This window comes from Eulemur rufifrons, chromosome 6 (genome assembly GCF_041146395.1).
Source record: "Eulemur rufifrons isolate Redbay chromosome 6, OSU_ERuf_1, whole genome shotgun sequence".
Taxonomy (NCBI): Eukaryota; Metazoa; Chordata; class Mammalia; order Primates; family Lemuridae; genus Eulemur; species Eulemur rufifrons.
The window spans coordinates 21,514,364-21,541,497 of NC_090988.1; the positions used below are offsets into that span (position 1 = coordinate 21,514,364).

Genomic DNA, 27,134 nt, shown 5'->3' on the forward strand with positions numbered 1-27,134 from the left:
AAAGCACAGCTTGATAAACATTATAATGTCTGCTGTTTTCTTTAGGGCGGTGGGTGGAGGGTGACTGCTCATCCTATTTCAGAGAGGAGAAAAACAAGGCTCCTTTGTGAAAGGTTAAGTAGTTCCCTCTAAGCACCTATTGCCAGGCACATCTGCAAGCAGACACTGTTTATTTTCCCACAAATATTTATGAGAAATGTATGCATTTACGGACAAAGCAAAAGCTATAGGCCCCACTCTCATTTCAATGTCTGAATCCCACTGTGCCCATTAAAATGAAGGGTACAAACACAGCACCCCAAAGCATTTTTTATGGCCCTGCAGAACAGATATTTTTCTCGGTAAATTCCTTTGGCTTCTCCAAGCATCAGCTTTGGTCTGGCCCGCTTGGAATCTCGAGGACAGGGCTGGCTATGGCAGCCTTGGGGGAGCCCGTCTGCAGGGTTTTCTACTCAGAGCAATGCTTTTCACTTGCCTCCCTTCGGGGAGGCTGCCCCCATGAATCTGAGAGGCCCTATGCCTATTTCTCTTCTCTAAAACCCCGATGCTGCTTTCCGCCAACAGGGTTGAATTATCACCTGGTGGAGGAGATAACATTAGGCAGCCCAAACTGCGGCTGGTGGAAAGCAACCTGCAGAGAGACGGATGAAGAAAATGATACTCACTAGCTGGTGGAGACAATGGAACAGGGGTGGGAGAGCTAGCAGATGCCGCTGAAGGAAGAAAAACGAAGGTGAGAAAAAAGGAAAAAGCATCACTGAGGCACACAGATACTGAATGAAAACATGGAAGCGACAACCCGGGGCGTCGGTATGAGGAGCTGAAGCGGGTTAAAGCGGGGAGGGACAGCTCCGTGTGCGAACAGGTGGCCAGCGAGCCAGCGGGGAGCAGGGCTCTCTCCGACGTCAAGCCAGGAGCCTGTGCGCCTGCCAAACCCTGCCGTTCAGGTAAGGTCTGGGCCAGGAACAGCTGCAGAAGCCGCAAACCTCGACGGAAAACAAATAACCAATTCAGCAGAAGCAGCTGTCTCCCTAGGATCAGAGGTGCAGGAGGAAAGGGAACCTGGACCTCAGCTTAGGGTAAACAAGTAAAAAGGAGAGAAAAAGACTTGGGCTTTTCATATTCCACATCTATACATGCGTTTATATAGAGGCACTTATTTGCATATATGGCACATATTTACAGCAAAACCTGTACGCCTCGCTAATTTCAATACCTGAATGAAGTGGAAATGAGTGTCCTACTTACTGGTTACTACTGGGTGAGGTTCATTACTAGTCTGTCATACAGATGATGCTGTAACCACCGCTGCCCTCCAAAAAGCCCTTGACAGAATGTGACTTTGTAGGGTACTGCTATGGAAGAGCAGTGCGAAGAATGGTCCGTGTCATTCTCACTCCCCCAGAGAAAGGGGATGTTGAAGGAACTGGGGGTGAATAAGTAACGCTAACCAACTTTCTGTATGTAGGATGGTTAGAAATCGTGCATCTGAGACACTGGGACACTGAATGGATCTTTAGTTTTCATTGGCAAATATTCGGAAGTTGTCCCATCAACAATCGTAAAACAAAGTCCCCTCTGAGAGCTAGATGAAAATTTGGGAAAACACCAACATAACTCCAACCCTGCATTAGTACTCATGGTGTGATCTTCCTTTACCTCCAAGATGAGGGCATCTCATTAAACCACGAGGACAGTGTCACTGGAATCAGAGCAAGATGGCCTAACTCTGCGTGATTGGATGGTCTGGTTAATTCATGTAAAGGCGTATCTCTCCTTCCCTCTCTATTTTTTATTTTTTGGCTGGAACTTTTTGCATAATTGTCTGTATTATTTTGACAAAGGGATGGAATTTTATGTGCTTTAGCCACATATATTATAATGTATTTAATTTATACTCGCAGTGTGCCATCATTTGGGGGATAACATGTGAAAACAAAAATCTCAGGATGCGTCTTATCAAAAGTACAGACTCATTCATAATCTCTACACCCTGAAAGAAATTGTCTATTTTGCTTCATGGTATGGAAGCAAATTATGCGGTAATGTTTAGGCAATGAAATTCTGGAGGTGTGTGGCTCAGTAACGGAGGAAAAGATTCACAGTCCGTTGTAGGCAGTTCTGACAGGGAAGCAGCCCCTCCCCAGGCAAACAGAGGTCGAGAGCTTTCCACCTGAGTGTCTTGCTGGCATGCAGACATTTGGCTTAGAAATACACAAAATGGGAACATTCTCCCAGGTTAGAGTTTTATTTGTTTGCAGTCACAGCGTCCTCATTACCTTCATGCACATTTATGAACTGCACACAAAGGAACCTCCAAACAGGTAAGCCATGCCTTCTAATCTGGCAGCTCGTGCAGGGGTCCTTCAAGTATTGTGTTGGCTTTTGCTAGTTTCACCCGTTCATCCCGGTGTTGATATATCCCTGTCACTGAATGTGGAGAAGTCTACTAACGAACCCAGAAAGCAGCCCCATTATTGAGACACCTCAACAAACTTCAAGTGATGAGTCAGTTTCATACGCACTGGCCTCACCGAATGCCTGGAGAGACAGGGGTCTGGCAGCCACGCCTCCCTGTCCTGTATGCCAGCATGACCCTGTGCTTTCTCTTCACTGGGGCCAAGAGTGCACACAGGGCTTAACTCCAGTGCCAGGGGATCCAGCTGCGCATCTGTACCCCAGCGGTTATAGGATAGGGCTGCAGGGTCGATGGTGCCTGGAGCTGGCATCTGAAACCAATGTCACTGGTGCTTGAGCTCAGTGGAAGCACGCAGGTAAATGGCTGGTTGATTCTGTTTACCTGATTTCAAACAACCTTTGTGCCTGCCATGCAATGGGAGTGAGAACTCAGAACTAAGACTTGTTCTGACTTCCTAGCAGTAAAAAGTTGGGTTTGTCACAGCAGTGGTAACTGCTGGCAGCATCCTCCCGATGGTATCCTTCTTCAGGATGAGTCTAAGGGCAGCAGGATACCCCGCAGGGCAGGCCCTCACTTCAGCGACCCTGGGAAGACTACAGTGGCACAGAGAAAGACCATCGTAAGGTATCTTTAGTGAGAGGATGATGTTCCCACAGGTTCACCACCCCATCCTGTTGAAGTTCTTAAAAAAGGCACACTTAACTTTAAGACGATGCCATGATTCTACTTATCTAAAAGAAGTTTGCCTTTCAATTCTTTAAACCGTAACTTTATTATTTGATTGAGAAATACTGACTTTCTGTGTCACTACCAATGCCTACTGTTGTATTATTTCTGATCTCCTTGGAATGGAGAGATGACGCCATTTGTCAAAGGGCTTCTTGGAGTCTTGGTTGCTTGCCCATTTTTATACTACCAGACAATAAGCAACAAGGTGTCTTGTTTTTTTTTTTTTTTTTGGTTAACAATTTAATCTAAGCTCAAATTTAAAATCAAAATTTAATTAAACATTTAGTTTTCAACATTGACTTTAAAATCATAGACTCTGCTATAAAAAAAAAAAAAAATCTCACCTTTACAAGGGCTGAGCTGGCAAAGAATGAAAACCACTGTGGTCTTTGAAGTCCCAGACCCAGTTATTCTGATTCAGTACTCAAACTCCAGTGACTGCTTAGAGACTCAGAGGGAGGCCTCATCCCAGCCTTCCTCTCTTAAGGTAACTAAGCCAGCACTCATTTATTGATCAAATCTAGAAGACAGGAAACCTGAAGATTCGGTTGAAGCACCAGTTAAGGATCAGCAAAAGGGTCCATAAGGAAGGTTCTCTTATGCCCAGAGCTGCTCCCCCGGACTTGCTCAGGGCCCGGCTGCTGGCCCAGAGCAGACAGCTGTCAGCCTACCTGCCGACTCCACCCCCCACCCACCATGCCTTCCAGAGCTGGTTCATTCAGACACCAACTCTGCTGAGGTAGTGGATTTAGCACTTGCTCAAAATCTCAGAATGCCTACATTTAGCTACTTAGTTTTTGCTGTTGTGGCAATATTTATGAATAAATTTTAAAAAGATAAGCTTCCCTAAGTGCTTTTCAGGAAGCTAGGAGCTCTCTATAAAAAGAGTGTGTGGCTTCCTGAATAGCTTTTCTTCTGCCTGGATAACACTTCCCTCCACTATTCTCTGAGCTCAGCCTAGGAAGAAAGAGCCCAGCCTTGGCAGAAGTGGAGCTTGGGGCATCCACACAGGCTGAAGAGGTGAGCCCACAATTACACTCCCTTCTCTATTTACAGCTTACACTATTAGGGTGTCCTGCCCACGGGGAATCTCCCCCATACATGCATGGCAGGAAACTTACTAAGTTAGCTGGTCAGGCTCTCCTGAACATGAAAATGCACGTTGTAGGTGACGTAGAACTAAGGAACGGAGCTGACCAGAACCGGGGATTTAACCCCCTACAGCTGCCGGGAGGACATGCCATGACTTGGAACCAAAGTTCATGCTACATTGTTACAAAGGCAGCTGCTGCAAGGGCCTTTCGAGACCAGTCCTCCTGTTCCCCTCTAGCGACCAACCTGACAGCCAGCAAAGCAAGGAGGCCACCGAGCTTAATTCTTTTATCTCCTAAAAGCAAATGTGAAAATCCTTTCGGGTTCTTTTTCCCTTGAAGGAATTTTGAATAGTGGCCCGGTGAGGCCGTGGTCACTTTTCTGCCATCCTGGCTGAAGGAGAAACGGGGCTATCGCGTGTTATTCAGGGACCATCTGCAGACTTCCACCAGGCTTGGCTCAGCAAATGTCATCTTTGCCACAGGGTAATAATCATCACACACAAAAATTAATAAATAAGCACAATTTCAAAAGACACAGAAGTTGCATGCTCTAAAACAGAAGAGTGTTAGCCTCTCGGAGTAACCTACAGACGTTAACAAGAACACGACTAGACTAAGGTCAGTGTGGTTAGGGCCCAGACAGTATCTACTTCAGCCTCTAGGGGACAAAAAAGGCACTGGAACTAAATTAAGAACTAGGACTAGCAGATGTTAACGCTATGGGGACAGGTAATGAGGTATGAAGAGGCACTTACGTGGAGGAGGGCTATCTGCATTTCCCATGGATGGAACACAGACGAAAAGAAAAGACAAGAGACAGACCCAAGAAAAAAAAAATAAGATGTAAAAGAAATGAATAGAATCCGCAGAGCACATGGAGCTGGAAACTCAAATATTAAATTACTTCAAATCCAGAGAAAGAAGCAATTCCTGTAGAAGGAAGATGACACAAGCTTTTCTATTTCTGGGAAGAGGGCAGGGGGTCCCTTTGCAGGCCTCTGGCTCCAAAGAGAAGGAAACAAAGGATTCTCCTTTGTGCATTTTAAATCCAGGGGTCAGAGAGAGCCCAGGGAACTCTGTGACCCCTGGAAGTCTAGTTCTATGGCATCTTATTCCGTGAGATGGACTCAGGAGCCTCCCAGGAGAGCAACTCTGTCTGCAGAGGGCCCTGGCTGGAGCAGGGCTCGCCCGGAGCCTGGCTGCTTGTGGGAGGCGAGGGCGAAGCAGGGCCGGCATGCTTTAAGGAGAGATGGGATGGCGGAGGAAAACAGAGATGTAGCCCTGAGCAGAATCAGGGAGAGCAGCTCTCCTGAAAGAGGCTGAGGGGCAGGGAGACCCTGACCACCACTCCTGGTACGGGGGAGAGGAGGAGCAGGGCAGGTGAAGGCCAGGGCCACCCTCTCCCCTTTGGCATTGGTGGGTTTCTGCTCCTGCTCCCACATTCTACAGCAGTCTCCTTTCTTCTGCTACTTAATATTTCTGTTGCATCAAAAATCCCAGAACCCGAATTATGTGACCTGTCACCATCTTGGCCTTCTTCCTTCAAGTCACAGGGTGCTGAGGGCCTCTGTGGCCTGTGTCAAAAAGCAAGTCCCCCAGGTCCCTCCACAATCCATTGGTTTTCTTCCCACTCCCTTTAATAATGTGTCGGTGGCTTTCCCCCAGCTGTTACTCTAACAAGCTAGACTGGCTACGAGGACAGTGTCCCCAACCCCTTCGAGAATGAGAGGATGAAGGGACTGTGTGTTAGCTCAACTAGGAGGGGCCGCCGTGAGCAGAGGGATCGGAAGACAAAAAGCTGTCATCTGGACAATGACGTGGGCCAGCTCAGGGTCCCTGGCTGCCCCCAGGGAGAGGAGGGTGGGCACAGGAAGAGGCAGGGAAGCTTCTTTACTTACGGACTGGCTGCGTCTTGAACTCGGAGGCCATGCTGATCTCGCCCAGCCCCTTGCCGTTGAGGGCTGCCAGCCTCACCGCATACCTCGTCTCTGGCTTCAGGCCCACAATGGTGACAATGCCCTCCATGCTGGCTGTTGTGAGAACATGGGAAGGATCACAAAAGAGTGACAGTCTACTGGTATATTGGTGTAGCTGCTCTGGAAAACAGTATAGCGGGAACTCAAAAGATTAACGTAGACTTATCATTTGGTCCAGCAATTCTACTTCTGGGCATATACACGGAGGAACTGAAAGCAGGGACCAAACAGATACTTGGATAGCCATGTACATGGCAGCAGCATTCAGAGCAGCCAAAAGGTAGAAACAGCCCAAATGACCCCTGATGGATGAATGGATAAATGACATGCAGTACGTACATACAAGGAAGTACTATTGTGCCTTATGCAAGAAGGAAATTCTGACACACGCTCCAACATGGATGAACCTTAAAGACATGTGTGAAGTGAAATAAGCCAGTCACAAAAGGACAAATATATGATTCCACTTATACGAGGTACTTAGAATAGCCAACTACGTAGACACCGAAAGCAGAATGGTGGTTACCAGGGGCTGGGAGAGGAAGGAAGGTGGAGTTAGTGCTTCATGGGTACAGAGTTCTGGAGATGGATGGGGGGTGATAGTTGCACTTAATGCCACCAAATTGCACACTTAAAGAGGGTTAAATGTAAAATCTGTTATGTGTAGTTTAAAAACTTACTAGAATTGACCTAAAAAAAAAAAAAAGAAAAAACCCTGGTGGATAGATAGTAACATGGGATCCGCCTGCCACAAAGTCAGGATGCGATTTCAGAGAGGAGTTAGAAAGGAGAATGTTTTCTTCTGACCCAGGTTCTGATCACACAGCAATTCCTCTTGGCCCCCTGGACCCCCCAGAAACTGAAGGAGTGATGGACGCTGTCTGGCAGAACTAATTCTCAGTAAAACTGGGCTGGACCGAGTCTCTGAATGGCCGAGATACCAATATCGCAGCTCACTCCCTACTCTACCCTAGTTACACCACAGACAGGACCAGGATTAAAAATTTCTACAGCAACAAAATATACTTCACTGAGTGATTCCAATTAAACCCCAAAGGGGGAGTCAGACATAAATAAACTCCATCCTTAGATGGTCTGGGCTCAGAATCTCAAAATTGTAGCAATCCAAAGGTCAGTTTTTAAAATGTTCACCTTGGAAAGATATCATAGCACTGATTTAAGAGCAGACATTCCTTGCTCACTTGGTTACTATCACAATTACATGACAGTCCCTGAGTATAGATGCCCCGGAGGGACAGTCTGAGTGTGGGCAGGGAACTGCGGCTTGAGTAAGTCGAATATGCAGGAGATGGGTGGACTGGACTCGCCTGGTTGTGCTCAGCACCTTTGTGGGGCTGCTGCCCAGAACGTGGTTGAGATGGCCTCACCTGTCCTGGCAGGGTCGTGAAAACCAGGCTCTGAGGCACCAGGGGGCAGGGGCAGGGGAGCCAACAACTCTACAAGGAGATGTGACTGCAACCTAATTCTGGAAGGATGGTTCCTAATTCTGTAGGAACACAACAGGATGGCAGGTGGTGGCATCTGGCAAGCTCCAATAGGTGAAAGTGGGCAGCCAGGATCTGGTGGATGCTGGGGGGAGTGTGCGCCCCAACACTAAGTGCGGACACACTCATGAGCCCAAAGGAAATGAAGACTTCCTGACTCACCTTCTTTGGCATCATACCACTTGGAATGCCACGCTTCTTCACCCATGGCTTTCCACTCGGCCTTGTACTTGAGGATGGGCACCCCACCTGTGGCTTCTGGCTCGTCAAACTGCACCTGTGCGGTGCTGGAGTATGGCTCCACCCGGTCGATGGATGGTGAAGACGGGGTGTCTGTGGGGAGGACACATATGGAGACCCAGGTGAGCCAAATTTGGCCCAGGACCATAACTCCCAGTCACAAGGCATGTCTCTCTCATTTCTGCTCACTGTTGGGAATCTTGTCGCCTGTACCCTGTCCTCCTGGTCCACCCTCCCAGTTGACTCTCCCCCATATGACCCATGCTCAGATCCTCCAACGGCTCTGTGCTTCCTGGCCCCCTGGCCTTGCTGACCCTGGCGTCATCGAAGTACACAAAATGGGCTGCAGGGTAAGGGTGGTGTGGAAGCCCCTGAAAGGGGCACTCACCTGCTTGGACAAGGATGAATTCCAAGGACTCCTGTCCAATGCGGTTCACTGCAGTACAGTTGTAGTTTCCGAAGTCATTTTCAGAGTCTGGGGTCACCTTTAGAAGGAAGGAGCTCTTGGGTTACAAGTGTCCCGTGGGATGGCCACAGACTCAGATCCTTATTTACTGGATTAAGTTAGTAAAGAATAGAACTAGTAAAACACGAATCTTTAGCTCCAGCCCAGCCTTAAATAAAAGAATGGCAAAGGGGCTCACAGAAGAGGCACGTTCGCCCTCTTGGTCTCTGCTCTAGCTGCAGGGAGAGGATCAGTGCAGTAGGGGACAGGGAACCTGGGATGAGGCTCAGTTGCTGTCCCAGCCAATGCCTTCCCTGCTCAGGATATGGCAGGGAAGCAAGACAGAGAGGACGTGAGCTGCATGCAGGAGCCTACCCGCAGTCAAACTGTGCCTTCTCCACCCAGGGAACCTGGCCCTGTCCCCAGGCTGACTCACCTCCAGATAGCTGGCGGATGGGGTGTTGTAGATCTTGATGTTGCTGTAGTTGGAGCTTGGCAGCAGCTGACCATCCCGGAACCATGAGATTGTGGCACTGGGGTAGGCAAACACCTCGCAGGTGATGTTCACCTGGTTCCCCTCCCAAGTGTACACGGCCACGGGGCCCTGTAGCTTGGGGGCATCTGCAATGAATGATGATGATGATCAGGATGACTGCCACTCTCATGGAGCCCCCACATCCTGTCTCCTGGCTCTGGGAAGGCAGGTGTGCTCTGAAGCAGAGGTGGTGCCTGGTAGAGTGGAAGTCAGGGCTGTTTTGCAATTCCTGCGCACATGCGTGGCGTGAGGAACCTCAAGGGGCTTGGCAGGCTTATAAGAAGCCTGGGGATGGTGTGTGTGCGGTGGCTCAGGGACACAGCTCTGAAAAGGCCTGGCCTAGGGCCAACTGCCAGAGGGGACATGAGCAGAGCTCCCAGGGAAGGGTACAGGTCCTTGCTGCTGTTTTCCCCTCATCTCCATCCTGCACTGTCCCTCCCTCGCCCGAGTCCTCCCCAGTCATTCCTCACATTGCACTTCCAGGTACATGGACTGGGAGTCCTGGCCGATGGTGTTGCTGGCAGTGCAGACGTACTCTCCGGCGTCTGTGTACTGGATGCTCTTCAGGGTCAGCGACGACACGCGGGCGTGGCTGCGCACCACCATGTGCCCATCCAGGGTCTGCCGGGAGGGAGGGGGCGTGTCAGAGCCCGAGGCAGGGTGGCAGGCAGCAGTGCTACGGCAGGGCGGGAGAGGAGACTAGGCCACCGCTTGTCTGTGACCAGTCTCACCCCCTCTCCTCTCTGCGACAATGGCTGAGTCTTACTTTAGGTGCCACCTAATAGGGGAAGCTGCGGGGGACACCGTGGGACTTGGGTGGATCCAAAACAGAAAGTGGGACTCAGCCACGTCAGGTGGCCTTAACTAAGTGCCAAGACTGGTTTGGGGGTAGGTCCCCCAAGACGACTTTGTTTGGGACATCTAAAATGGAACCGAAAGCCCTGGCCAGCAGATGCTCCCGCAGCGGCAGCCTTGCTTCATGAGATTCTGGGAGCCTGCCTTCCCCTCCTCTCCTTCCCATCTGCCCATCTGCCAGTTCCATGCTACATGTACATGGGATAGGAAACTTGAATGTGCTCAACATAAGAAATTATACAAGAAACCTGTATTTCTGCAGATGCCTCTCTTTCCTGGATGCTTAAAAGTGAAATAATTCCACTTAAAAAACAAGACAAATAACTCAAAGCTCAGGAGTTGAGCTGGTGAGCTGGAAGTGAGGGTAACTGGGTTCTCTCTCCAGGGACAGTGGTACAGAGAGTCCTAGGCAGATCCGGGATCCTTGAGACCACGGTCATCACCATTTCATAGGCCTTGATATTGCAATTGGCTTCCTGGGTCTCCAGAATTACAATGACTGGCCAAAGAGAGAATAAGCATAAGGTCCTTAGGCAATGAGTACCGGAATATCTCCAAAGGTTTTTCCCCTTGACATTCTAAGTAAAGTGGCTGCTGGCCCAGAGAGAGTCTAGGCATGTGGCCCAAGTTCAGATCCTCAAGCAAGCTGGTAATCTGAAGAAGGGCCCCCCTGTTGCTTGTGGGCTGGGGCACCCTCTTATCTCCAGTATATGATGTTCTGTAGAGACGGAGAGGAGGCTGTGCTGCATCTGGCATCTGCCATCCCCTCAGTTGGGTCTTTAAAAAATGAAAGAGCATTTGGCTTCAGGTTCTATTGGTATGCTGGTTTGGAAGCTCGAAGCCCAGAAATGCAGTGTCATACGGCAGCCAGTCTAGGGAGTCAAAAACAGGGAGTACTGGCTTTGTGGGGCAGCCTCAGACCTACCACAAAAAGTCCCTCTGCCATCACTAACAGATTTAGTCCACTCCAGTTATTTAGCCCCCCTCACTTTTCATGTCTGGAAGCTGGAAAGCAACTTCGAGCAAGAAGACAGCAGCGCCAAGCAAAGTCATCACTGCCTATGGCTGTGCCTGTCACTCCTCCCTGAGATGAGCGCTGTGATGCTGCCATTGGACCTATAAATCTGGGAGCCTGGTTGGTTGAGAAGCTGCACCCCACGCTAATGAGAGATGACAACAGAGAGGTGTGCAGCACGTCCTTAGAAACCCTCAAGACACCCAGTTTGTTGGGTGGAGCATAGGACCCCCTTTCTCGTGGGCTAACAGTGTTTTGCTGGTACATCCCAGAGGCTCTTTAGATACACCAGAGAAAAATCCTTAGCTGTCAGTCTACACCAGTGGCATGGAGAGCATGAAGCCATCCCTGCATTTATCTCTAAAGGGACGGCCCGATCTGCTTGTCACTCTTGTTTTCCAAAATCACAGCATGGCTGAAGGCAGAGGGAACTCGAGGTCCACCCCTGGCCTTTCTAGTTACCTCTGTGATGCCAACCGGAGACTGAACTATGACTGTTTGTGACATAGACAGGACTGGTGCTGGGGCTGCCACCACAACCCTGGAAATCTGACCCTAATCTCCAGGAAGTCAAGAGAATATTTCCATAAGGAAGAAACAGAGAAAGCAAGAAAGGAGGCAAAGAAAATAATGAGGTAAAAGTAGGACTTTAACAACAAGGAGGAGCAGTCTTTACTGGGAATAATCTAGAAAACAGTTGAAGAGAAGCTCAGAAAACGGCCGCATGGACAGCCATACTTTTTTTTCTTTTTCCTATCTGGTTTCTTTTCTGAACTTTGTCTATGTGGAAATTTCTCTCCTTTAATGATGTTAGCAGACCAGTAGGTCTGTCGAGAATTCTGTAGAGAATCTTATTTTGCAGCGGCTCACTACAGATCTGATGATGGGATTATTTGCCAGATACCCAGTTTTCCATCTGAGGATACACACGTAGACCCCATGTGATTAGACTCCCACCCCTTGACATGTTTCACTCTGGCCCCAGGACGAAGTCAGAGAGTGCCACCTACAAGCCATCCAGACCAAAACCATGCTGACACCCAGGCTGTGGCGGCAGACGGAGCAGATGAGCTCTGGGCAAGTGTGGAAAGGTCATGGTGGCAAGAAGACCCTTTTTTTTTTTTTCCCCCAAAAATGTATGAAGGGCAATTACAATTCTTCTTCTCATCAAAATATTTTTGTCTCCCTTCTTCCAGGTAAAAACGCTATGGCTTTTTAGAACTTACAAAATGAAATTGGCCCTAACCGGAGCCCTCTCTGATGCTCGTCTGGACTTAAGGTCTTCATCTCTGCATGAGGCAAATAGGAGAGAAGAGAAGTCCCCATGGGCAGCCTTCACTTGAAAGTCAGTTATGACCAAAGTGAGACTCGACAAGATAAGGACACTTCTGGAAAACGGAGTGAGGTGTCTGCTTTCCTGGGAGTAAACCTATTACTTCCACTTATAATAATAATTCTCTTAGCATCACCTTAATGCTCCCTGATAAATCTCAGCTCCTCCTCTAAATCGGAATGACAGAGGAAAGATGTCCAAGGCCAAGCAGAATGAGATCTGTAGCTGCTTAAGAGTGGCTGATAATTAACTCCCTTCGCTCCCTTCCCCAATCCCAATGGGTCCAGGATTTTGGGGGCAATAAAACACCCAGGCTGTGATAGCTCTAAGCGATTCTTGTGCCACAGGAGGGAAGCATTTCACTGAGGATGAGCACTCAACTGCAGTTCCTGTGACATAGAGGACGGGGTGGTACAAAGGGGGCTTATAATGAACTAGATTTGATAATGGCAGTGTGTTCACATGCAGAAACTTGTATCAGTGCCTGGGGACAGGCGGTCAGCTTTTAAATATTAAACAGCATTAAATATGCATAGCCATGACCTGAACACATGAATTATATGTTCTGAATAATTATCATTCCTGAAAGACTGAGAGGATAGTCTTTAAAATTAAAATACAGAGTCTATAGGATCACCATAGTCAGCATTTGTTATTATAGTACCAAAGCTCCACTGGAGAAGAGACAAAAGGTATTTTTTAAAAAAGTATGTATAGATTAGATCCTTGAATCTCATCTAAAGCATACTAGTTTTTATTTCATAATATGTCACCTAATCGACAAATCAGGTAAAAAATGATAGGCATGATCATAAGTACGGTCTTGGGATGTAGCAGTTAAGATCTAAAGATTAATATTTAGCTTCAGTTTTCAAACTAAGTCCCACATGACCCAAACTGAAGCAAGTAGTCAGAGAAATTGCAAAGGCTAAATGCCACTGACGTTAAAAAACATAAAACCGTTTGTACCAAATTCGTTCTAATCTAGTAAATTTAATGCTCTATAAAAGTAACATAGTTATGTTTAGCAATTTGGGAAAACCAACAAGAGGTGTCATTTGCATTGCTTTTGAGATGAAATGCGACGTGATAATTTTCCAAGACCAATCATTATAAAATAAGTGAGCAACAAGATGAGTTGAGCTGGAAAGGAAAGGGATGAGTGGGTGTTTAGATCACTAACTCTGTGACTTTACGGTCCAAAGCCACGTGAACCACTGAGAGTTCAAAAACATTTCATCATTTCAAAACTCCTGGCCTGGGAATTGGGGCAATTTATTTCTATCAGCATAATTACCTGGATACGATTTTACCAGCACCAGCAAGAGAATAAGATCCAGTTTTAGGAAATTATAAGGATTTGTTCATCCACTCCCAACACAGCTTGCTTGCTCATCCTAAAAGGACACTATTGCTAAGTAACGTCTACCACTATCGACCTATTCTGTAATCTAACTAAATTACTAATTAGTTTAGCATGTCTGGTTATGAAACTGCAACGGTGAGTTAAACTGCAATGCTTTCAAAACTAAAGACTGGCTAGTGGTCAGGTAAGCTATACCTCTTGCTTCTCTGGTCGAGTCCACGAAGCCTGGAGAGAACAAGATATAAAACACAACAAGAAAGCAGTAAAATTTTACAACATGTTGCTTTAGAGAATTGATGTATCACACTGCATTCCGTGCACATGCAGCTTCTTTTTAATTCAGAACTTTTTCCAAGGCCCACTTTCAATGGTGTGTTTATTACCCAATTTAATTTTAAGATTTAGCTTATGTTCATCTTTTTTCCCCCTTATGCACATTAAAATGTATAATTCATTTTATACATTAGGAAAGGTAAAGGTTTTCCTAATCTTTAGAGACATATATATGGATACCAGCAGACATATCAGACTACTCCTATTCCAAAACACTTTAAATATTCCTTGTAGTATTTGGTGACACTCCTAGTTCTAACCACATAATCTGAGATACTTAGAGAGCAGGTATCCTCCTTCAGATTTTATTAGACAGCTTATTACAGATATACTAATGCCATTTTATGCTCATGCATTTTATAACTTTTTGCATGCATTCTATTAAAAATCAGGAACAAAGCAAGGAGCAGAGAGAAGCACTAGGAATGAGAAATATGCAGTCCTTAAGACTACGGGTCTGGAAGCTTTGAGGATACCCGAAGCAAATGGTTGTGGTAGAGCTTCAGCCCTTAAAGGTAGAGAACGCCCCAATGGCATGCGTGTTCCAGCATGTACCATCTGCATCAAACATGGCATTCGCAAGGGAGTGCACCAACTCAGGGACATACAGGTCTGGGCAATTTTCCACCCATGTAGATTTTTTATTTCTCTGGCACTTGGGATTCTACTCTGCTTACAGTTTTTCATACCGGGAGTCAAAGACATTGTAGCTGCATTGTTCTTTTTATTAGGTGGCACGACTGCCTAATTGTCCCTGATGTTCAGATGGAACAAAGATAGAAAAGATGCTAGAAACACAGCAATGCAATCCAGGGAATGCAAATGAGGCAGCAAACATTTAGTACCAGTTCACCAAATGCAATGAGCTTTTGTGAGACATGAGGATGGAAATATTGGGTTATGTCACACGACGTTGGAACAAAGAAGAAAGTGAGAACAGAGGAACATGCATAGACTAAAGTAACAGTGGGCCAGCATGTCAAATGTGGTTGCCAATCCACATCACTGAGAAGCTGGTCTGTCACATGCCAGGGCTATATGAATTAAGATCTTTCTTTTTTTAGGAGCCATATCATATATAGTTGTTTGCTTTTCAAATCTGATACTTCTTGTGTCTCTCCCAAATCACTACGGTTCTGTGGCTTTTAGAATAAGTAGTTGATAGTAACACAACACTTCTAGTAGCCTGACTTCCTACCCGTATGCCTGGTGGAAGGATAGGAAATATCTTGGCCCTACTAATTTGGTGAAGCTGTGGCCCACTTTAAGACAAACTGATAAGCAAATATACACACTTATGGAATACATTAGGCTATGATTAGTAATGCTCCAAAAATTGTTAGTTCTAGGTTGTTTTAACATTCACATATTTTATTGTCTTACACACAAGCCTGCAGGAATATGTATATAAATTAAAGTGAAACATGTCTATAATTATCCTAAGTAGCCCCTGTATTACATGTGGCCGCACAGTGGATAAACCAGATTCTGCCTGCTGAATGCAGTCACCTTTTCCAGTGTTTGAAAGCGGACACTGGGTTTGTCTTGAATGAGGAATTCTTTTTTGGGAAAAGAAAGCAGCAGCTTCCAAAGAATCCAGAATTTCAAAAGGTCTCGCTTATTTGTAGGCTATTCTGTCAGCCTAGATTCAAGGTTCACAAGCTGCTTTTCATTTTTTTCTCTCTCTGTCTTTTGATCTCAACTCTACTATGCTTTTCCTTAATCATTAAGGCTTCATAGGCCTTTCTTTGCCAGTTATTTCAAAGGCTTGGAGATGTTCAAATAAGCACATGATGGACTTTTTCTGGCAGGGATAGAGTATGCAAATCATCATCGCTGGGTCTCACTTAGTATGTAAATAGTGCCTGGAATCTAGCACCCCACCCCTCCTCAACACCTGGCAATATTGAACAGGAATCTGGGCAGGATGAGTAATGAAAGAAACGTGGACGCACAGACTTTCTGAAGGATCACAATGACCTTCATACACATGGCCGAACTGACTTATTATGATGGTCAAATATTTTTTATTTTTTGGTCAACACAAGAGCAATCACTAAGAAATGATTCACCTTTTTGACAACTTACCTACCTTAATGATCTCAGTGACCCAAACAATTAGACTTAGCCTAACTATTAATATTATCAGCTGTTGAGCTAAACCACCTCTACTAGCTGAAGCCTAACAGACTGAGAAGGATCATTCTCAAACAAATGATTAGACTCCAACCAGAGAGGGTGGGACATTCATGCTCATTGGATTGGTTTTTGCTTTATCTGCCCCCTTCTTTTTCTAGTGAACAAGAACATTCGAGTTCCATTAGAAAGTCACTCATCCTGTGTCTTGGTTGAAAGCCTTTTCCCCCTCTCTTCTCTTAAGAAGGGTAATACAAAACTCAGCAGTGAAGCAAAAGGCAAAGCTGCTTTAGTTAGCTTATATTGTAACTAACTTTATTAAAGGAATCATTGAACCTTCCGCAAAAGCCATAAAAATCGTGAGAGAGAACCATGGCACTGTGGCAGTCTAAGGGCTCTATACCTGACCTTGTCCCAGTCAACATCTTTATCAGTGACTTGGGCAAAGATATTTCAATTAAGTGTTCATACAAGGTTGGAACTAACATAAATGTTAGATGCCAACTGCATTGGGAAGGCTAGTCAACTGCCTGCCCTTGTGCTCTAGGCTTAGAGCTGGGATCCCCATGGACTGCTTCTATCTCATTAGTTTTAATATGCATATATAAAATAGGGGGCCCATGTGGGTTGAAATGCCCTGAACCCACAGACTTCTAAGGAGAATTCTGATGAAAAGCAGTCCTGACAGTTTGGAAAGATGGGCTCAAATAGTCTTTCTCAAGCCAGGGGGGGTGTTTGTACACGTGGCCTCTTTAGTAATGCTTACAGATGGCTACAGGCATTTAAGGCGAAGGGCACCAGCAAGAGATGCTAAATATCTTGCAATGCATAGGACAGTCCTAGGGAAGGAAGATTCTTCCCAAATTGCCACAGTGACTCTGTTGAGAAACCCTGGGCTGCAACAAACAAAATATAATTTCTTAACAGAAATAAATACAAAATTCTGCATTATTGGTTAAGCAATCAATTGCATAAGAACAGGAGAGGGGATATGTGGCTTCAATGCAGTTCATGTAAAAGAGACCTGAGCATTTTAGTTGACCACAAGCTCAATAGGAGGCAAGAGAATGAGGAAACTGCTCAAGAGCTAATGCACCTTTAACTGCGTGGCAGTGTCCAGATCAAGGAGGCAAGAACCCTACTGGAGTCTGCATTAGTTTCACTGGACATGTCAAAATTTTAGAAGAGCATGAATGAACTGAAGCTATCTAGTACTGGACAACTGGAGGGGTAAAAGACGAGGAAACCATGACACATGAGAAACAGTGAAAATAACTGGTGTGTTAAAGGAAAGATGAGCATATTGATGGAAGGAAAATTAAAGAGCGCTTTGATGGCTCTCTTCCAAAGCACTGAGTGGCAGAGGTGGGGAGGACTGAGTGAAGGCGGGTGCTAAAGCAGTCCTTTCTGTCCACCAGTGTTGGCCAACTCCCCTGCAGACGACTGATGCCTTCACCCTTCACACGGGGGCTGGGTGACCTCCTGGCAGGGATGCTAAAAAGGGTGCAAGGTGAGACTGGATAACCTCAGAAGGTGCCTTCCAACCTTTTATGATTTTGGCATTTTATGTGTTTCACTCTCAAGAGGCTTCTTTACCTGGTCTATTGTCACCTGCTCAGCCTATCATACCGATCTTAAAAAGAAAATTGTTTTCTTCTGCTCCTACAATTCAGGGATGCTAGTAATACTGGTACCTAATTACATATAATGTAACTTTGGATGCTGGAGAGCATGGAGAGAGGCTGCCAAAGTAAAAGAAAAATCTATTATCTGGACTCCAACCTGCTCATGAATAGCCCATATTTGTTTTCTTAATTATTAGCCATCCACAGTGTAAGATGGACGTCATGCCTCTTTATGTCAATATTTAATAATAGATTAATGGGAAATTTTCTTATGCAGCTTCATGTAGGCAAATCCATTAATCTGGTCACATCACTGGCTGATTTGGAGGACTCGTTCTAACATTGATTCACTCAAGTCCCAATCACGTCACTTCAAGTAGTCCAGAGTAAAAAGAACCATAATATTCAATATAACCCATGTGGCTGGGCTTAAATAATTATCAAAGACAGATGATCTATACTGATAACTGCATTATATTAAAAGTAGTCCCTTCTAGGCTTGAGATAGTCTCTGCTGAACACCTTCAGTCTCAATATTGAGCAGGTATAAGTGTGTATCAGTTCCTGGCTATTTATTCTCATTCTATAAAAATGAAATCACAGATCCAAGCCAGAAGTGCCAACCTGTTAAAGAACCTTGGTAGGCACAAATCTTAATAACCCTTCTGGTCTAGCTTGGCTGTTGAGCTATTCCTAGAAAAGATACGGAATTTAAAAGCATCATTCATCTGAGACAGATATTATTTCTGTCCTTCCCTGTAGGTCAAAGATATATACTGGGTCACTCTGGACAAATCTACTTTTAAGCTGATGTAGAAAGATCTGCCAGGCAGTGGCCCTGTGGTATAAGCCCTGAAATGTACATTTAATCCACATAACACAGATGATGGGAGCTGAAATCTTAGCTGAGGGTTTAATTCCAATGTTGATAAAGAATGTATCCAAGTAAACACCACATTTCTTAATCTAGTTGGTTTTCACAGTATCAAACAGCATATGTGAGTTTCAAAAATACTTAGCAGTTCCTCAGTTGAGATTTTGTTAAGTTGAATTCAACTTTAGAGGTAAAACTTGCAAAAAAAAAAAAAATAATGGGTTATTTGAAATAGCAATTTCTGTTTCTTTTGATTTAGTTTTGTTTTCTATTAGTTGGTCAGAAATAAGTTCCTCAAATGCAAACCCCAAATTTAGCTCTAGTATTTCACACTATCCTTTTTTGGCTTTATTTGAGTTTATTCTCTCTAGGGATTTCCTTTAGGCAGGCAGAAGAGTGAAGATCTATCATTTCTGACATTCTGGTCAATAAGCAATCCATTATAAATGTTCTTTAAGACTATGGCCATTACTCCTGAATAGGTGACAAAGCTTTGGCCAACTGAAATGAAGCCCATTACTGTAGGATGTGCGAAATGAGATTGGAGAAGAGCCATAAGAGGGTTTAAGTTGCTTTAAACCCAAGCTTTTTCCTCTAGCTTTTGACCTACTCAACAGCCAAGGGTTGCATGACATGTGGTCACTTCAAGTTTTATATATTGTCAATAATAAAGATAGCTTTCCGGTGGCCTATAAATCCATGTGCTTTAAAGCTAAATCTCTCCAGTTATTTTAATTTGCCAGGAAGGTTGGTACAATGTTCTTAAACCTTCAGTGAATATACTGTATAACTAGTATAATCATCATTTAGAAACTGCTAATTATTTTTGCCTTTAGAACAAAATGGTATCCAAATGTGACCAAGAATACAGGCAGACACAAAGGCAACCAAGCTTTTGTGCGTAAGTGCATATATAGCATGAGTATACAAAACGCGAGGAAAAGAATTAATAGGTTTATTTTGATCCCGATTATTTCTGAAAGACATTTCCTTAGGTGCTTCTGAGATGATGATAATGTCATCTGGTGCACCAGGACCTTGGCTTGTCCTTGTTCCTCACAGCTCCATAACCCTGGGTTTGAAAATCACTATTGCCTCCTTCCCAGAACATCCAACGAGCATGCCCACTAACATCACACCCCTCTGCCCATCTATACAAGGGACTGTGCCCGTTCCATTGCAAGGGGATGCCAAGCAGGCCATGTCTTTCAGTCTGGGGGAGGAAGGCCACAGGCCCTGGGTATGGCCTCTGCTGACCACATTCCAGCTTCTAGCTCACCAAAGAGAACTGGGCACAGGCAGACTAAATCTGCTTCAAGCCTATGTTCCATGGCCCTGAAATTCTTGGGCAACATTATACCTTTTCTTCACTGCTGATGTTCCGAGTGGAAGTTCTCCAGGTGATGGAGGGTAGGGGGTCCCCAGAAGCTTCACAGGTGAGAGTAACCTGCTCCTCCAATTCCATGGCAGTCTGGTTCTCTACATAAGTGATTTTGGGTTTTGCTGAAAAGACAAAACATTTCTCTGAGTTTACCTAATTACTTAGCTTTCTGGGTTTAAATGAAGACGTGCACCCATTCAACTAAGGTTATCTATTTACTAAATACAAGGCCCTGATCTAGATGTTTTAGGAGATCAGAGCTGAACCTCCAAGGAGCTTACAATGAAGTAGGCATGTGAAAGCTCAGAAACTACAGGAATAATTAAAACGAACACGTCCTGTAGAATTCAAGTGCTAAGAGCAATGGATGAGGGGGAAAGACGCGGAGGAAGAACACTCCTCTGGCTGGAGCCTTTAAGAGGAGGCAGCTTTGAGGCTGGGCCATGAGATGTTCAGCAAGTAGAACTTCGGGGTAGGGACAGGGTCTTTCCCAGTGCAGAAAACTGCTTGAATAAAAGCAAAGAAGGGAGAAGGTGTGAAGAGAGGGCTGGGAAGAGAGCAGTGTGGCGTGAGGCAGCAGGGGGCAGGCTGGGTTGCTAGAATTGTACCCACTGGCTGGTGGGGCCCAGACCACGGGCAGAGTTTGATCAGGGGAATGAGGTCATTTGTATTTCAAGAAGGTTAATCTAGGAAAATTTTAAGATTTTTGGGATAATTGGGAAATTTTAAGATAATTGGGAAAACCAATTTGGAAGCCCTGGCAATGACCCGGATGTGAGGTAACATTGAGTCCTGAACAAGGCCATTTTGGGGGAACAGAAAGTCAGGACAACTTCAAGAGAGATGCTGAAGGGAGGTCTGCAGGACCCGGCAAACGGACTGAGGGCACGTGGGGATGGAGGGAATCAAAAGAAAGAGTAAGCAGGAGTCCAAATGGCTGCGACACTTAATGACTAGAAGACGGTGTTAGCAGGCGAGGAACAGGGTGGCGGCTGGGGGACGGGCTGAGGAGGGAAAGGAGATGAGTTGAGACGAGTTCATTTTCCAAATGTTTTGGGTAATGCAAGAAAACACAAGCATTCCAAAGCTGAGTTAAACGTTAAAACATTAGAGAAAATTGAATTTTCCCAATTTAAAACAATTATACTCTGAAATTGCTGAACTTTCCATAGAAGAGAAAAGATAACACTGCACAAATGTAACTTATTTCACTAATAGAGAAAAAGGCCAGGCTAGATAAACAAGCAAACAAAGAAATCAGAATTATAGCTGGTTTTTTGAAATAACTACATTTGCTCTATATTCAAACTCATCCAGGAATGCCAAGTAGGCCAATAAAGTACTGCCTGTGTATGGCCTCCAAGTTGAGGTTTTTGCTGCTGCTTTAATAAATGGAAAACAGTAATAGAGCTATACATTTTTTGTAGCAAATGCCTGCTTTATATAAAAAAACCTATCTAGTTCAGATATTCTCATAAAGTTAATCTGTACTAACAGCCTGCTGGCAAATCCTTTTCTGATGGATGGTGCACAGGCCTGTCCCAACCCAGTGTGGCCAAATGGTCACAGATTGGAGTTGATTAAGTCCACATGAATAAGGTTTTCCTAGAGGAAGACTTTGAGTCTATCTTGATAAATGTAATTTTCAAGGAGGTTATAACTTGCATTGAAAGGAAGGAGTTTTAAGTGCCATGGAATAGGATTGTTTTAAAAGGGTAAAATAATGTAAAATAAAGGTAAAATACAACAAATATAAAACGCAGAAAGGTAAATAGAATAAAAGTAAAATAAAGGTAAAGTAAAAGTCAAATTTCTATACTATCAAAATCATAGAATGAGAAAAGTAAAAAAAAAAAAAAAAAATTCAGCCAAACAACTGAATTTACTAAACTGAACAGTTGTTTTGGGGGCTGGAGACAGTCCTAGGGAGGCTGAATTTCTGGCCTCTGGGAACCTGGTCAGACTCAGATCTGGACAGTGTTTTGCTGACCTTCTCCTGACCTACAGCACTTTGTCCTGGCAGCCAAAGGTTAACAAAAGACAGACAAGGGTCAGTTAACGTCTATTAATATTTGGTCTTGGTGGCTCCATTTCCCAGATAGTTACAAAGGGTGCATTGTACAAGTCCTTAGAAAAAAGCAAACTATATTCTTTTTAAAAAACACTACTAACAATGGCTAATCTTGTACAGTCTACAGAGGGCTGTTGGAAGGAGGGCGAGCTTCTCACTGATGACTTAATCCTCTGACTCCAGAGGCAGTGCTATTGTCAGAACTAACTTTGAAGGTTTAGAATACCGCCTTAGCAAAAGCAATGTATGTAATTTTTTGTCTAAATTGGGACACTCTTGAGAATGAAGAGGGGTCCTCTAAATAATTACATCAGGACAAGGGGCATTATTGGGCAAACAGACACAGATGTTGGGTCACCCTACTTACAAAAGACACCCTCCCTCTGCGTTCCAGCACCTAGGGGAATCTCTCCAGGTCATATCTTCTGACAGTCCTTGCTGCATATTAATTAAGCTCTGCTGTGGGCCCTTGGCTTTTGGATCCGTATTCTATTCTTCTCCTGCCTCAATGGGACTTAGGGCCTCGGACTGTTCCACTGCACCTTTCCCCAGGGACCCTCTGGTAAGCACAGCTGTCCTGGGAGCGTTCCAAGCAGGCCTGCCACTCAGAGCAGCCTTGTCCACTCCCACTCCTCCAATCCAGGCTCCTGCAACCCTAGCCCAGGGAGCGCCCTGAGGCCCCTGCTTCACTGAACAAAGATCTTGGACAGTATACCTGGGCATACCCAGGTGCACCTTCCTTAGGGCTCCTGCTTGTTCTTTGCTGTAACCCTCAAGGATTGCTTTAGTCACAAGGTGTCAGCTAAGCAAGGCTTCTTTCTGCTGGTGAACTAGCCCACAGCAGCAGGAGACCTCAAGAGCTTTAACACAAGATAATAAGCATCTGGGGAAACAAAACTTCTTTAGTAGGGCCCACGGGGAAAGGAGCAATGGAAATTCACTGCCAAATTTAAAGAAAGGTAGGCTGTAACTGCTTAGTAAAAAGAGTGCCTAGCTAATATCTAGGGTAATGCATGCTCGAATGTATCCTTCTCTTAGGAGAAAATGATGTCATTTAGGTACAATTGTGACAGTTACCTAATTTAGATATGTCCCTTACCTACTGACTGCCATCCCTTCTTGAAGCTACCAGAGCTCTGAGCTCTTCCTTACTATCTAAGCTACGGGGTCCTTTCTTCTTCCACCTCTTGCTGTAGACTCTGCTACTGCTGGAGAACCTGCCTTATTTCTCCCCCAGTGATGCTGGAGGGTGTTTGTGTGTCCACGGTGGAGGGTGGGAAGACAAATCCTGTGTTGTCAATTCCCCCATCCCACTGTCCCGGCCTCATCACCTCCTCCCCTTGACCTGGCCCACTTTCTTTACTCGCCCACGGCCCCACGTGGCCCTGCACTCACTACCCACCAATCCCTCTTTCCTGAGGCAGCATCAACACCAGAGAGGCCAGGAAGGGAAGCTGAGATCTGCTCTTGCCCAGCCACGCCATAGCTGAGTGTGCTCCTACAGAGAAACATGAGCTACGTGGTGGTAGAGGCAGAGTGCACTAATTCTAGTATTGCTGGTCATTCCCTATGTGATCTAGATGCAGTGTGTTCTCTTGGGTTTCATGGACTAGCAACCACCACTGTGAGCTTAGCGAATGGATTTCGAAGCCAACTGCCTTGGTTTGAGTCCTGGCTCCTTGGGTGGAGCACCTCATCTCTCTGTGCTCAGGGTCGTCATTTGTGAAATGGGGATCATAATTAAATCTAGCTCACAGGGGTGTGATGAGGATTAAAAGAACTAATTTATGGCTTGACATAGTGCTTGGCACATTGTAAGTGCTTGGTTTGTGTTGGTTATTACTGTTATTACTTTATGGGGTTAATGTCTAAAATATTAATAATTTCCTAAAGACAAATGATGGTAACATGTTACCAGGCTCATCTCCCTGCCACATATGCTATGCTTCATTCACATGGAACTAATGGCAGTCCCTTCATTTATTCAAATACTGGTGCCTGTTATATGCCAGGTACTGTTCTAGGCTCTGGGGACATATCTGTGAGTATAACAGACACAGCCCCTATCCACAAAGGGCTCTTGTTCAACAAACATGTGCTTTTCCTGCCTCTGTGCCTGTGCACGGACTGCCTGAAATGTCCGACCACCCCGTCTGCCGCTGAGTAATGTCTACTCGTGAAATAGCACGTGGCTGTGATGACTTCTTTAGCTTATGCCATCCAGGACCAGAAACCTTTCCTGTAAAACGCTGTGCATATTGCTCTTATGAAGTCATTAGAATGGGTTGTCATTTCAAATTCCAGCGGTGACCATCTACATTGGCCTGTGAATCTGCTGATGAGGACAGAGTCCATGCTATTCATCTCTGTGGACTCAGCAACGGCAGGGTCCATAGTGGTCACTCAAATGCTGCTGACGCTATTCTAACTTAGATGCTTATCTGTTTATCTCCCTCTTTGTGCTTCTCAGGCTCAAGGGACCATATCCCTACTCATCTCTGTAGCCCCTCTATCTACCAACAACGGTGTCCAATAAATATTTATTAAATGAAGGGATAAATTAATAAATGCATCTGTATTTTTCTATAATATGGAAAAACTTAATAAAATCTCAGTGAGAAAATACTCTCAAGAATATTTTTCAAAAAGTTTAGCATTCGCTCTCAAGTACATATTATACAAGTAACTTCAACCAAATGGATAACCTGTTTCTAAACCCAGTGATCATCATGGAATAAATAGCAGGTCATTTGCACATGAACATTGATTTTCAAAGGTCTGTGTTTACAAATGGTTCTCCTGATCAGGCTAAACAAACAGGGCTCCACCCTGGTTCCCAGATGCATGTTGTAACTACCTGGGAGCTCCACCAACCAGAGCAGCCCCTCAGGCATTTGTACTCTAGAAGCACCTTCTACAGGGGACCAGCTTCTCTGTGTTTTTTAAACAGATGTGAAGAGAGAATTGAGAGCCACTAGGTTAAACATTTCTCTGCAACAAATGCCCTTTTTTCAAGGCAGGTCAAAATGCATTTCTGTTCTGAAAGAAATGAATGTTTCCTGAGTGTATGAAGATAGAGTGAGTAGAGATGCGGGGGGCTCTTTACACGATGTCCTATGACACTGCTTCACACGGGCCGGAGAAGGACGCAGAGGAGGCGTGGCAGCCAGCCAGTCGGACACTGTGTTTACCAAGGGCCTATTACAGATCCGGTGCTGTTTAGAGTCCGGGAAGCAGCGAAGTACAAGACAGCCAGTGTTCCGCCATCTTGGAGTTTACACACTAGTGGAGGTGAAAGATGAACAATTCCCCAAACAGCTTTGTAGGTGGGATTAATTCAGGTTCTGACAAGTTCAATAGACCTCCGGTAAGAGCTGTGAGAGAGATGAGTGGAGGTGGGTGGGTGCGGGGATGGGGCAGCTGTACTGGCCAGGGCAGTGGGGGCAGAAATCCTCGAGAAGGTGGGTTTGGGTTGAGATCTGAATGATGGCTCAAGAAGGTGGCTTGGAGGGATCTGAGGAATGATATTCCAAGCAGATGAAATAGCAAGTGCAACGTACCTGAGACAGGGAGCAGGCTCGGTGTGTCTGAGGGACACAAAGAAGGCCTATGTAGTTGGAGAGATCTAAATGTGGAGCACAGTGAGGGAGAGACCAGGCTACAGAGGAAGGTTTGGACTTGTAGGCTCTGGTAGGGAGTCTGGATTCCATTCTGGCTGCAAGAGGAAGCCGCTGGGGGATTTTAAACAGACGAGTGGCACTTAGGCCATTCTGGCTACCATGAGTAGAAGGAAATGAAGGGGACCGACAGGGAATGCAGGGAGACCAGCAGGGAGACCGTCCTACTGTCCAGGTGAGGGTGACAGTGGCCTGGACTAGGGCTCAGGTGGTGGAGCCGGTGAGAAATGGTCGCATTTGGGATACCTCCCAAGGTGGCGTGAACCGGGTCTTGCCGATGGGTCAAGTGCGTGGTGTGAGAAGAACTGTGGCAGAGCCGTGACCTCGGCCTTACCAAAGACTTTGAGGTGGATGGACGCATCCTGCTCTCCAGCCTTGTTCTCAGCAATGCAGACGTACTCGGCCTCGTCACTCTTATCCACCTTCCTGATGGTCAGCTCAGAGCTGTCGTCGCTGAAGATGTACTTCTCATCGTCTTCCTCATTCTCTATCTGTTCTCCATCCCTGCAGGGTAAAGAAATGCAAAGGAGCATGATTTTGACCACAGAGTTAAGATGTTTATTTGTAATTACTTTCCAGGGAATGCTGACAACTTGGTGTCACAAAACATTAAGACACCAGGCTGTACTTCCCCATATACCTTTTATTTTCTACTCAGTCTTGGGACTCTACCCAAGGGCTTTAAACTATACAACATGAAGGTTTCAAAGAGCCCTCCCTACCCCAAGGCCACACCCTCTGGTTCTGCCCCTGCAAGACTGAAAATGAAGGAACAATCCAATGCACAAGGCAAGAGAGCCTCACAGAAAGAATCCATTCTTCACCTGCAGCTGACATTCCCAAGAAGTCTACATGTAATCTGCTAAAATGCCAGCATGGAGCAGACCCTGTGATGCCCTCTTTTCCAGGCCATGATAAAAGGCATGAGCCAGTTTCTTACTTTGTCCAGCTCATGGTGGGCTCTGGGAAGCCGTCAGCATCGCACACCAGGGTGACGGACTGTCCGAGGTTGGCAGTGGCATTCACGATGTTCTGCCTGGCCTGCACGGTGGGTGGCACTGAAGGAAAGAAGGGTGTCAGGTGTGGTTGTGAAAACTTGGAAGAACGCAAAGGACTGGAGAGGAGACACCTTCAGGGGACCTCAGGTCAGGGGGTCTCAGCCTGTGAGTCGAGGGTCCCAGGCGGCTGCAGAGTCAGTGTAAATAATCTAAGTTCATGTGCGTATTAAACAACTACTGTAGTGAATAGGCGATTCTCCCACAGACATGCATTCTTGTTTTCCAAAAGTTGAGAAGCTATAATGATACATTTTACTCATGATAAAACTGTATTTGATTTACAGCAGCTATTTTTCATTATACATTTTCTCAATCAATGCATATAAAATATAATAACTACAAAGGTCAGTGGAACTTGATGCTAAAAAGGGGCTCTTGATACTGGAAAAAGTTGGAAACTACTGCTCTTGGTGGTTAGATGGTTAATGCCAATTGGAGATGCACCAGCTCCCTAAAGAGTGACATTT

General features: G+C 45.4%; 1 protein-coding gene across 15 annotated transcripts in view; it reads right to left on the reverse strand.

Moving 5' to 3' along the window:
* The window catches only part of NCAM1 (neural cell adhesion molecule 1), a 293,055-nt gene that overhangs the window by 33,541 nt on the left and 232,380 nt on the right, over positions 1–27,134 (reverse strand). For 4 of the 15 annotated variants that reach the window (XM_069468922.1, XM_069468920.1, XM_069468913.1 and 1 more), the window contains exons 6-13: positions 26,550–26,667; positions 25,944–26,113; positions 19,841–19,983; positions 9,414–9,564; positions 8,845–9,029; positions 8,352–8,448; positions 7,886–8,056; positions 6,141–6,272 (exon numbers count right to left, since the gene is read on the reverse strand). In XM_069468922.1, the coding sequence (XP_069325023.1) occupies positions 6,141–6,272; positions 7,886–8,056; positions 8,352–8,448; positions 8,845–9,029; positions 9,414–9,564; positions 19,841–19,983; positions 25,944–26,113; positions 26,550–26,667 (1,167 nt within the window). Of the gene's footprint in view, positions 1–665; positions 714–4,997; positions 5,013–5,639; positions 5,643–6,140; positions 6,273–7,885; positions 8,057–8,351; positions 8,449–8,844; positions 9,030–9,413; positions 9,565–13,707; positions 13,738–19,840; positions 19,984–25,943; positions 26,114–26,549; positions 26,668–27,134 lie in introns of all 15 variants that reach the window. The other 11 variants (XM_069468918.1, XM_069468911.1, XM_069468917.1 and 8 more) reach the window with 7 other exon arrangements.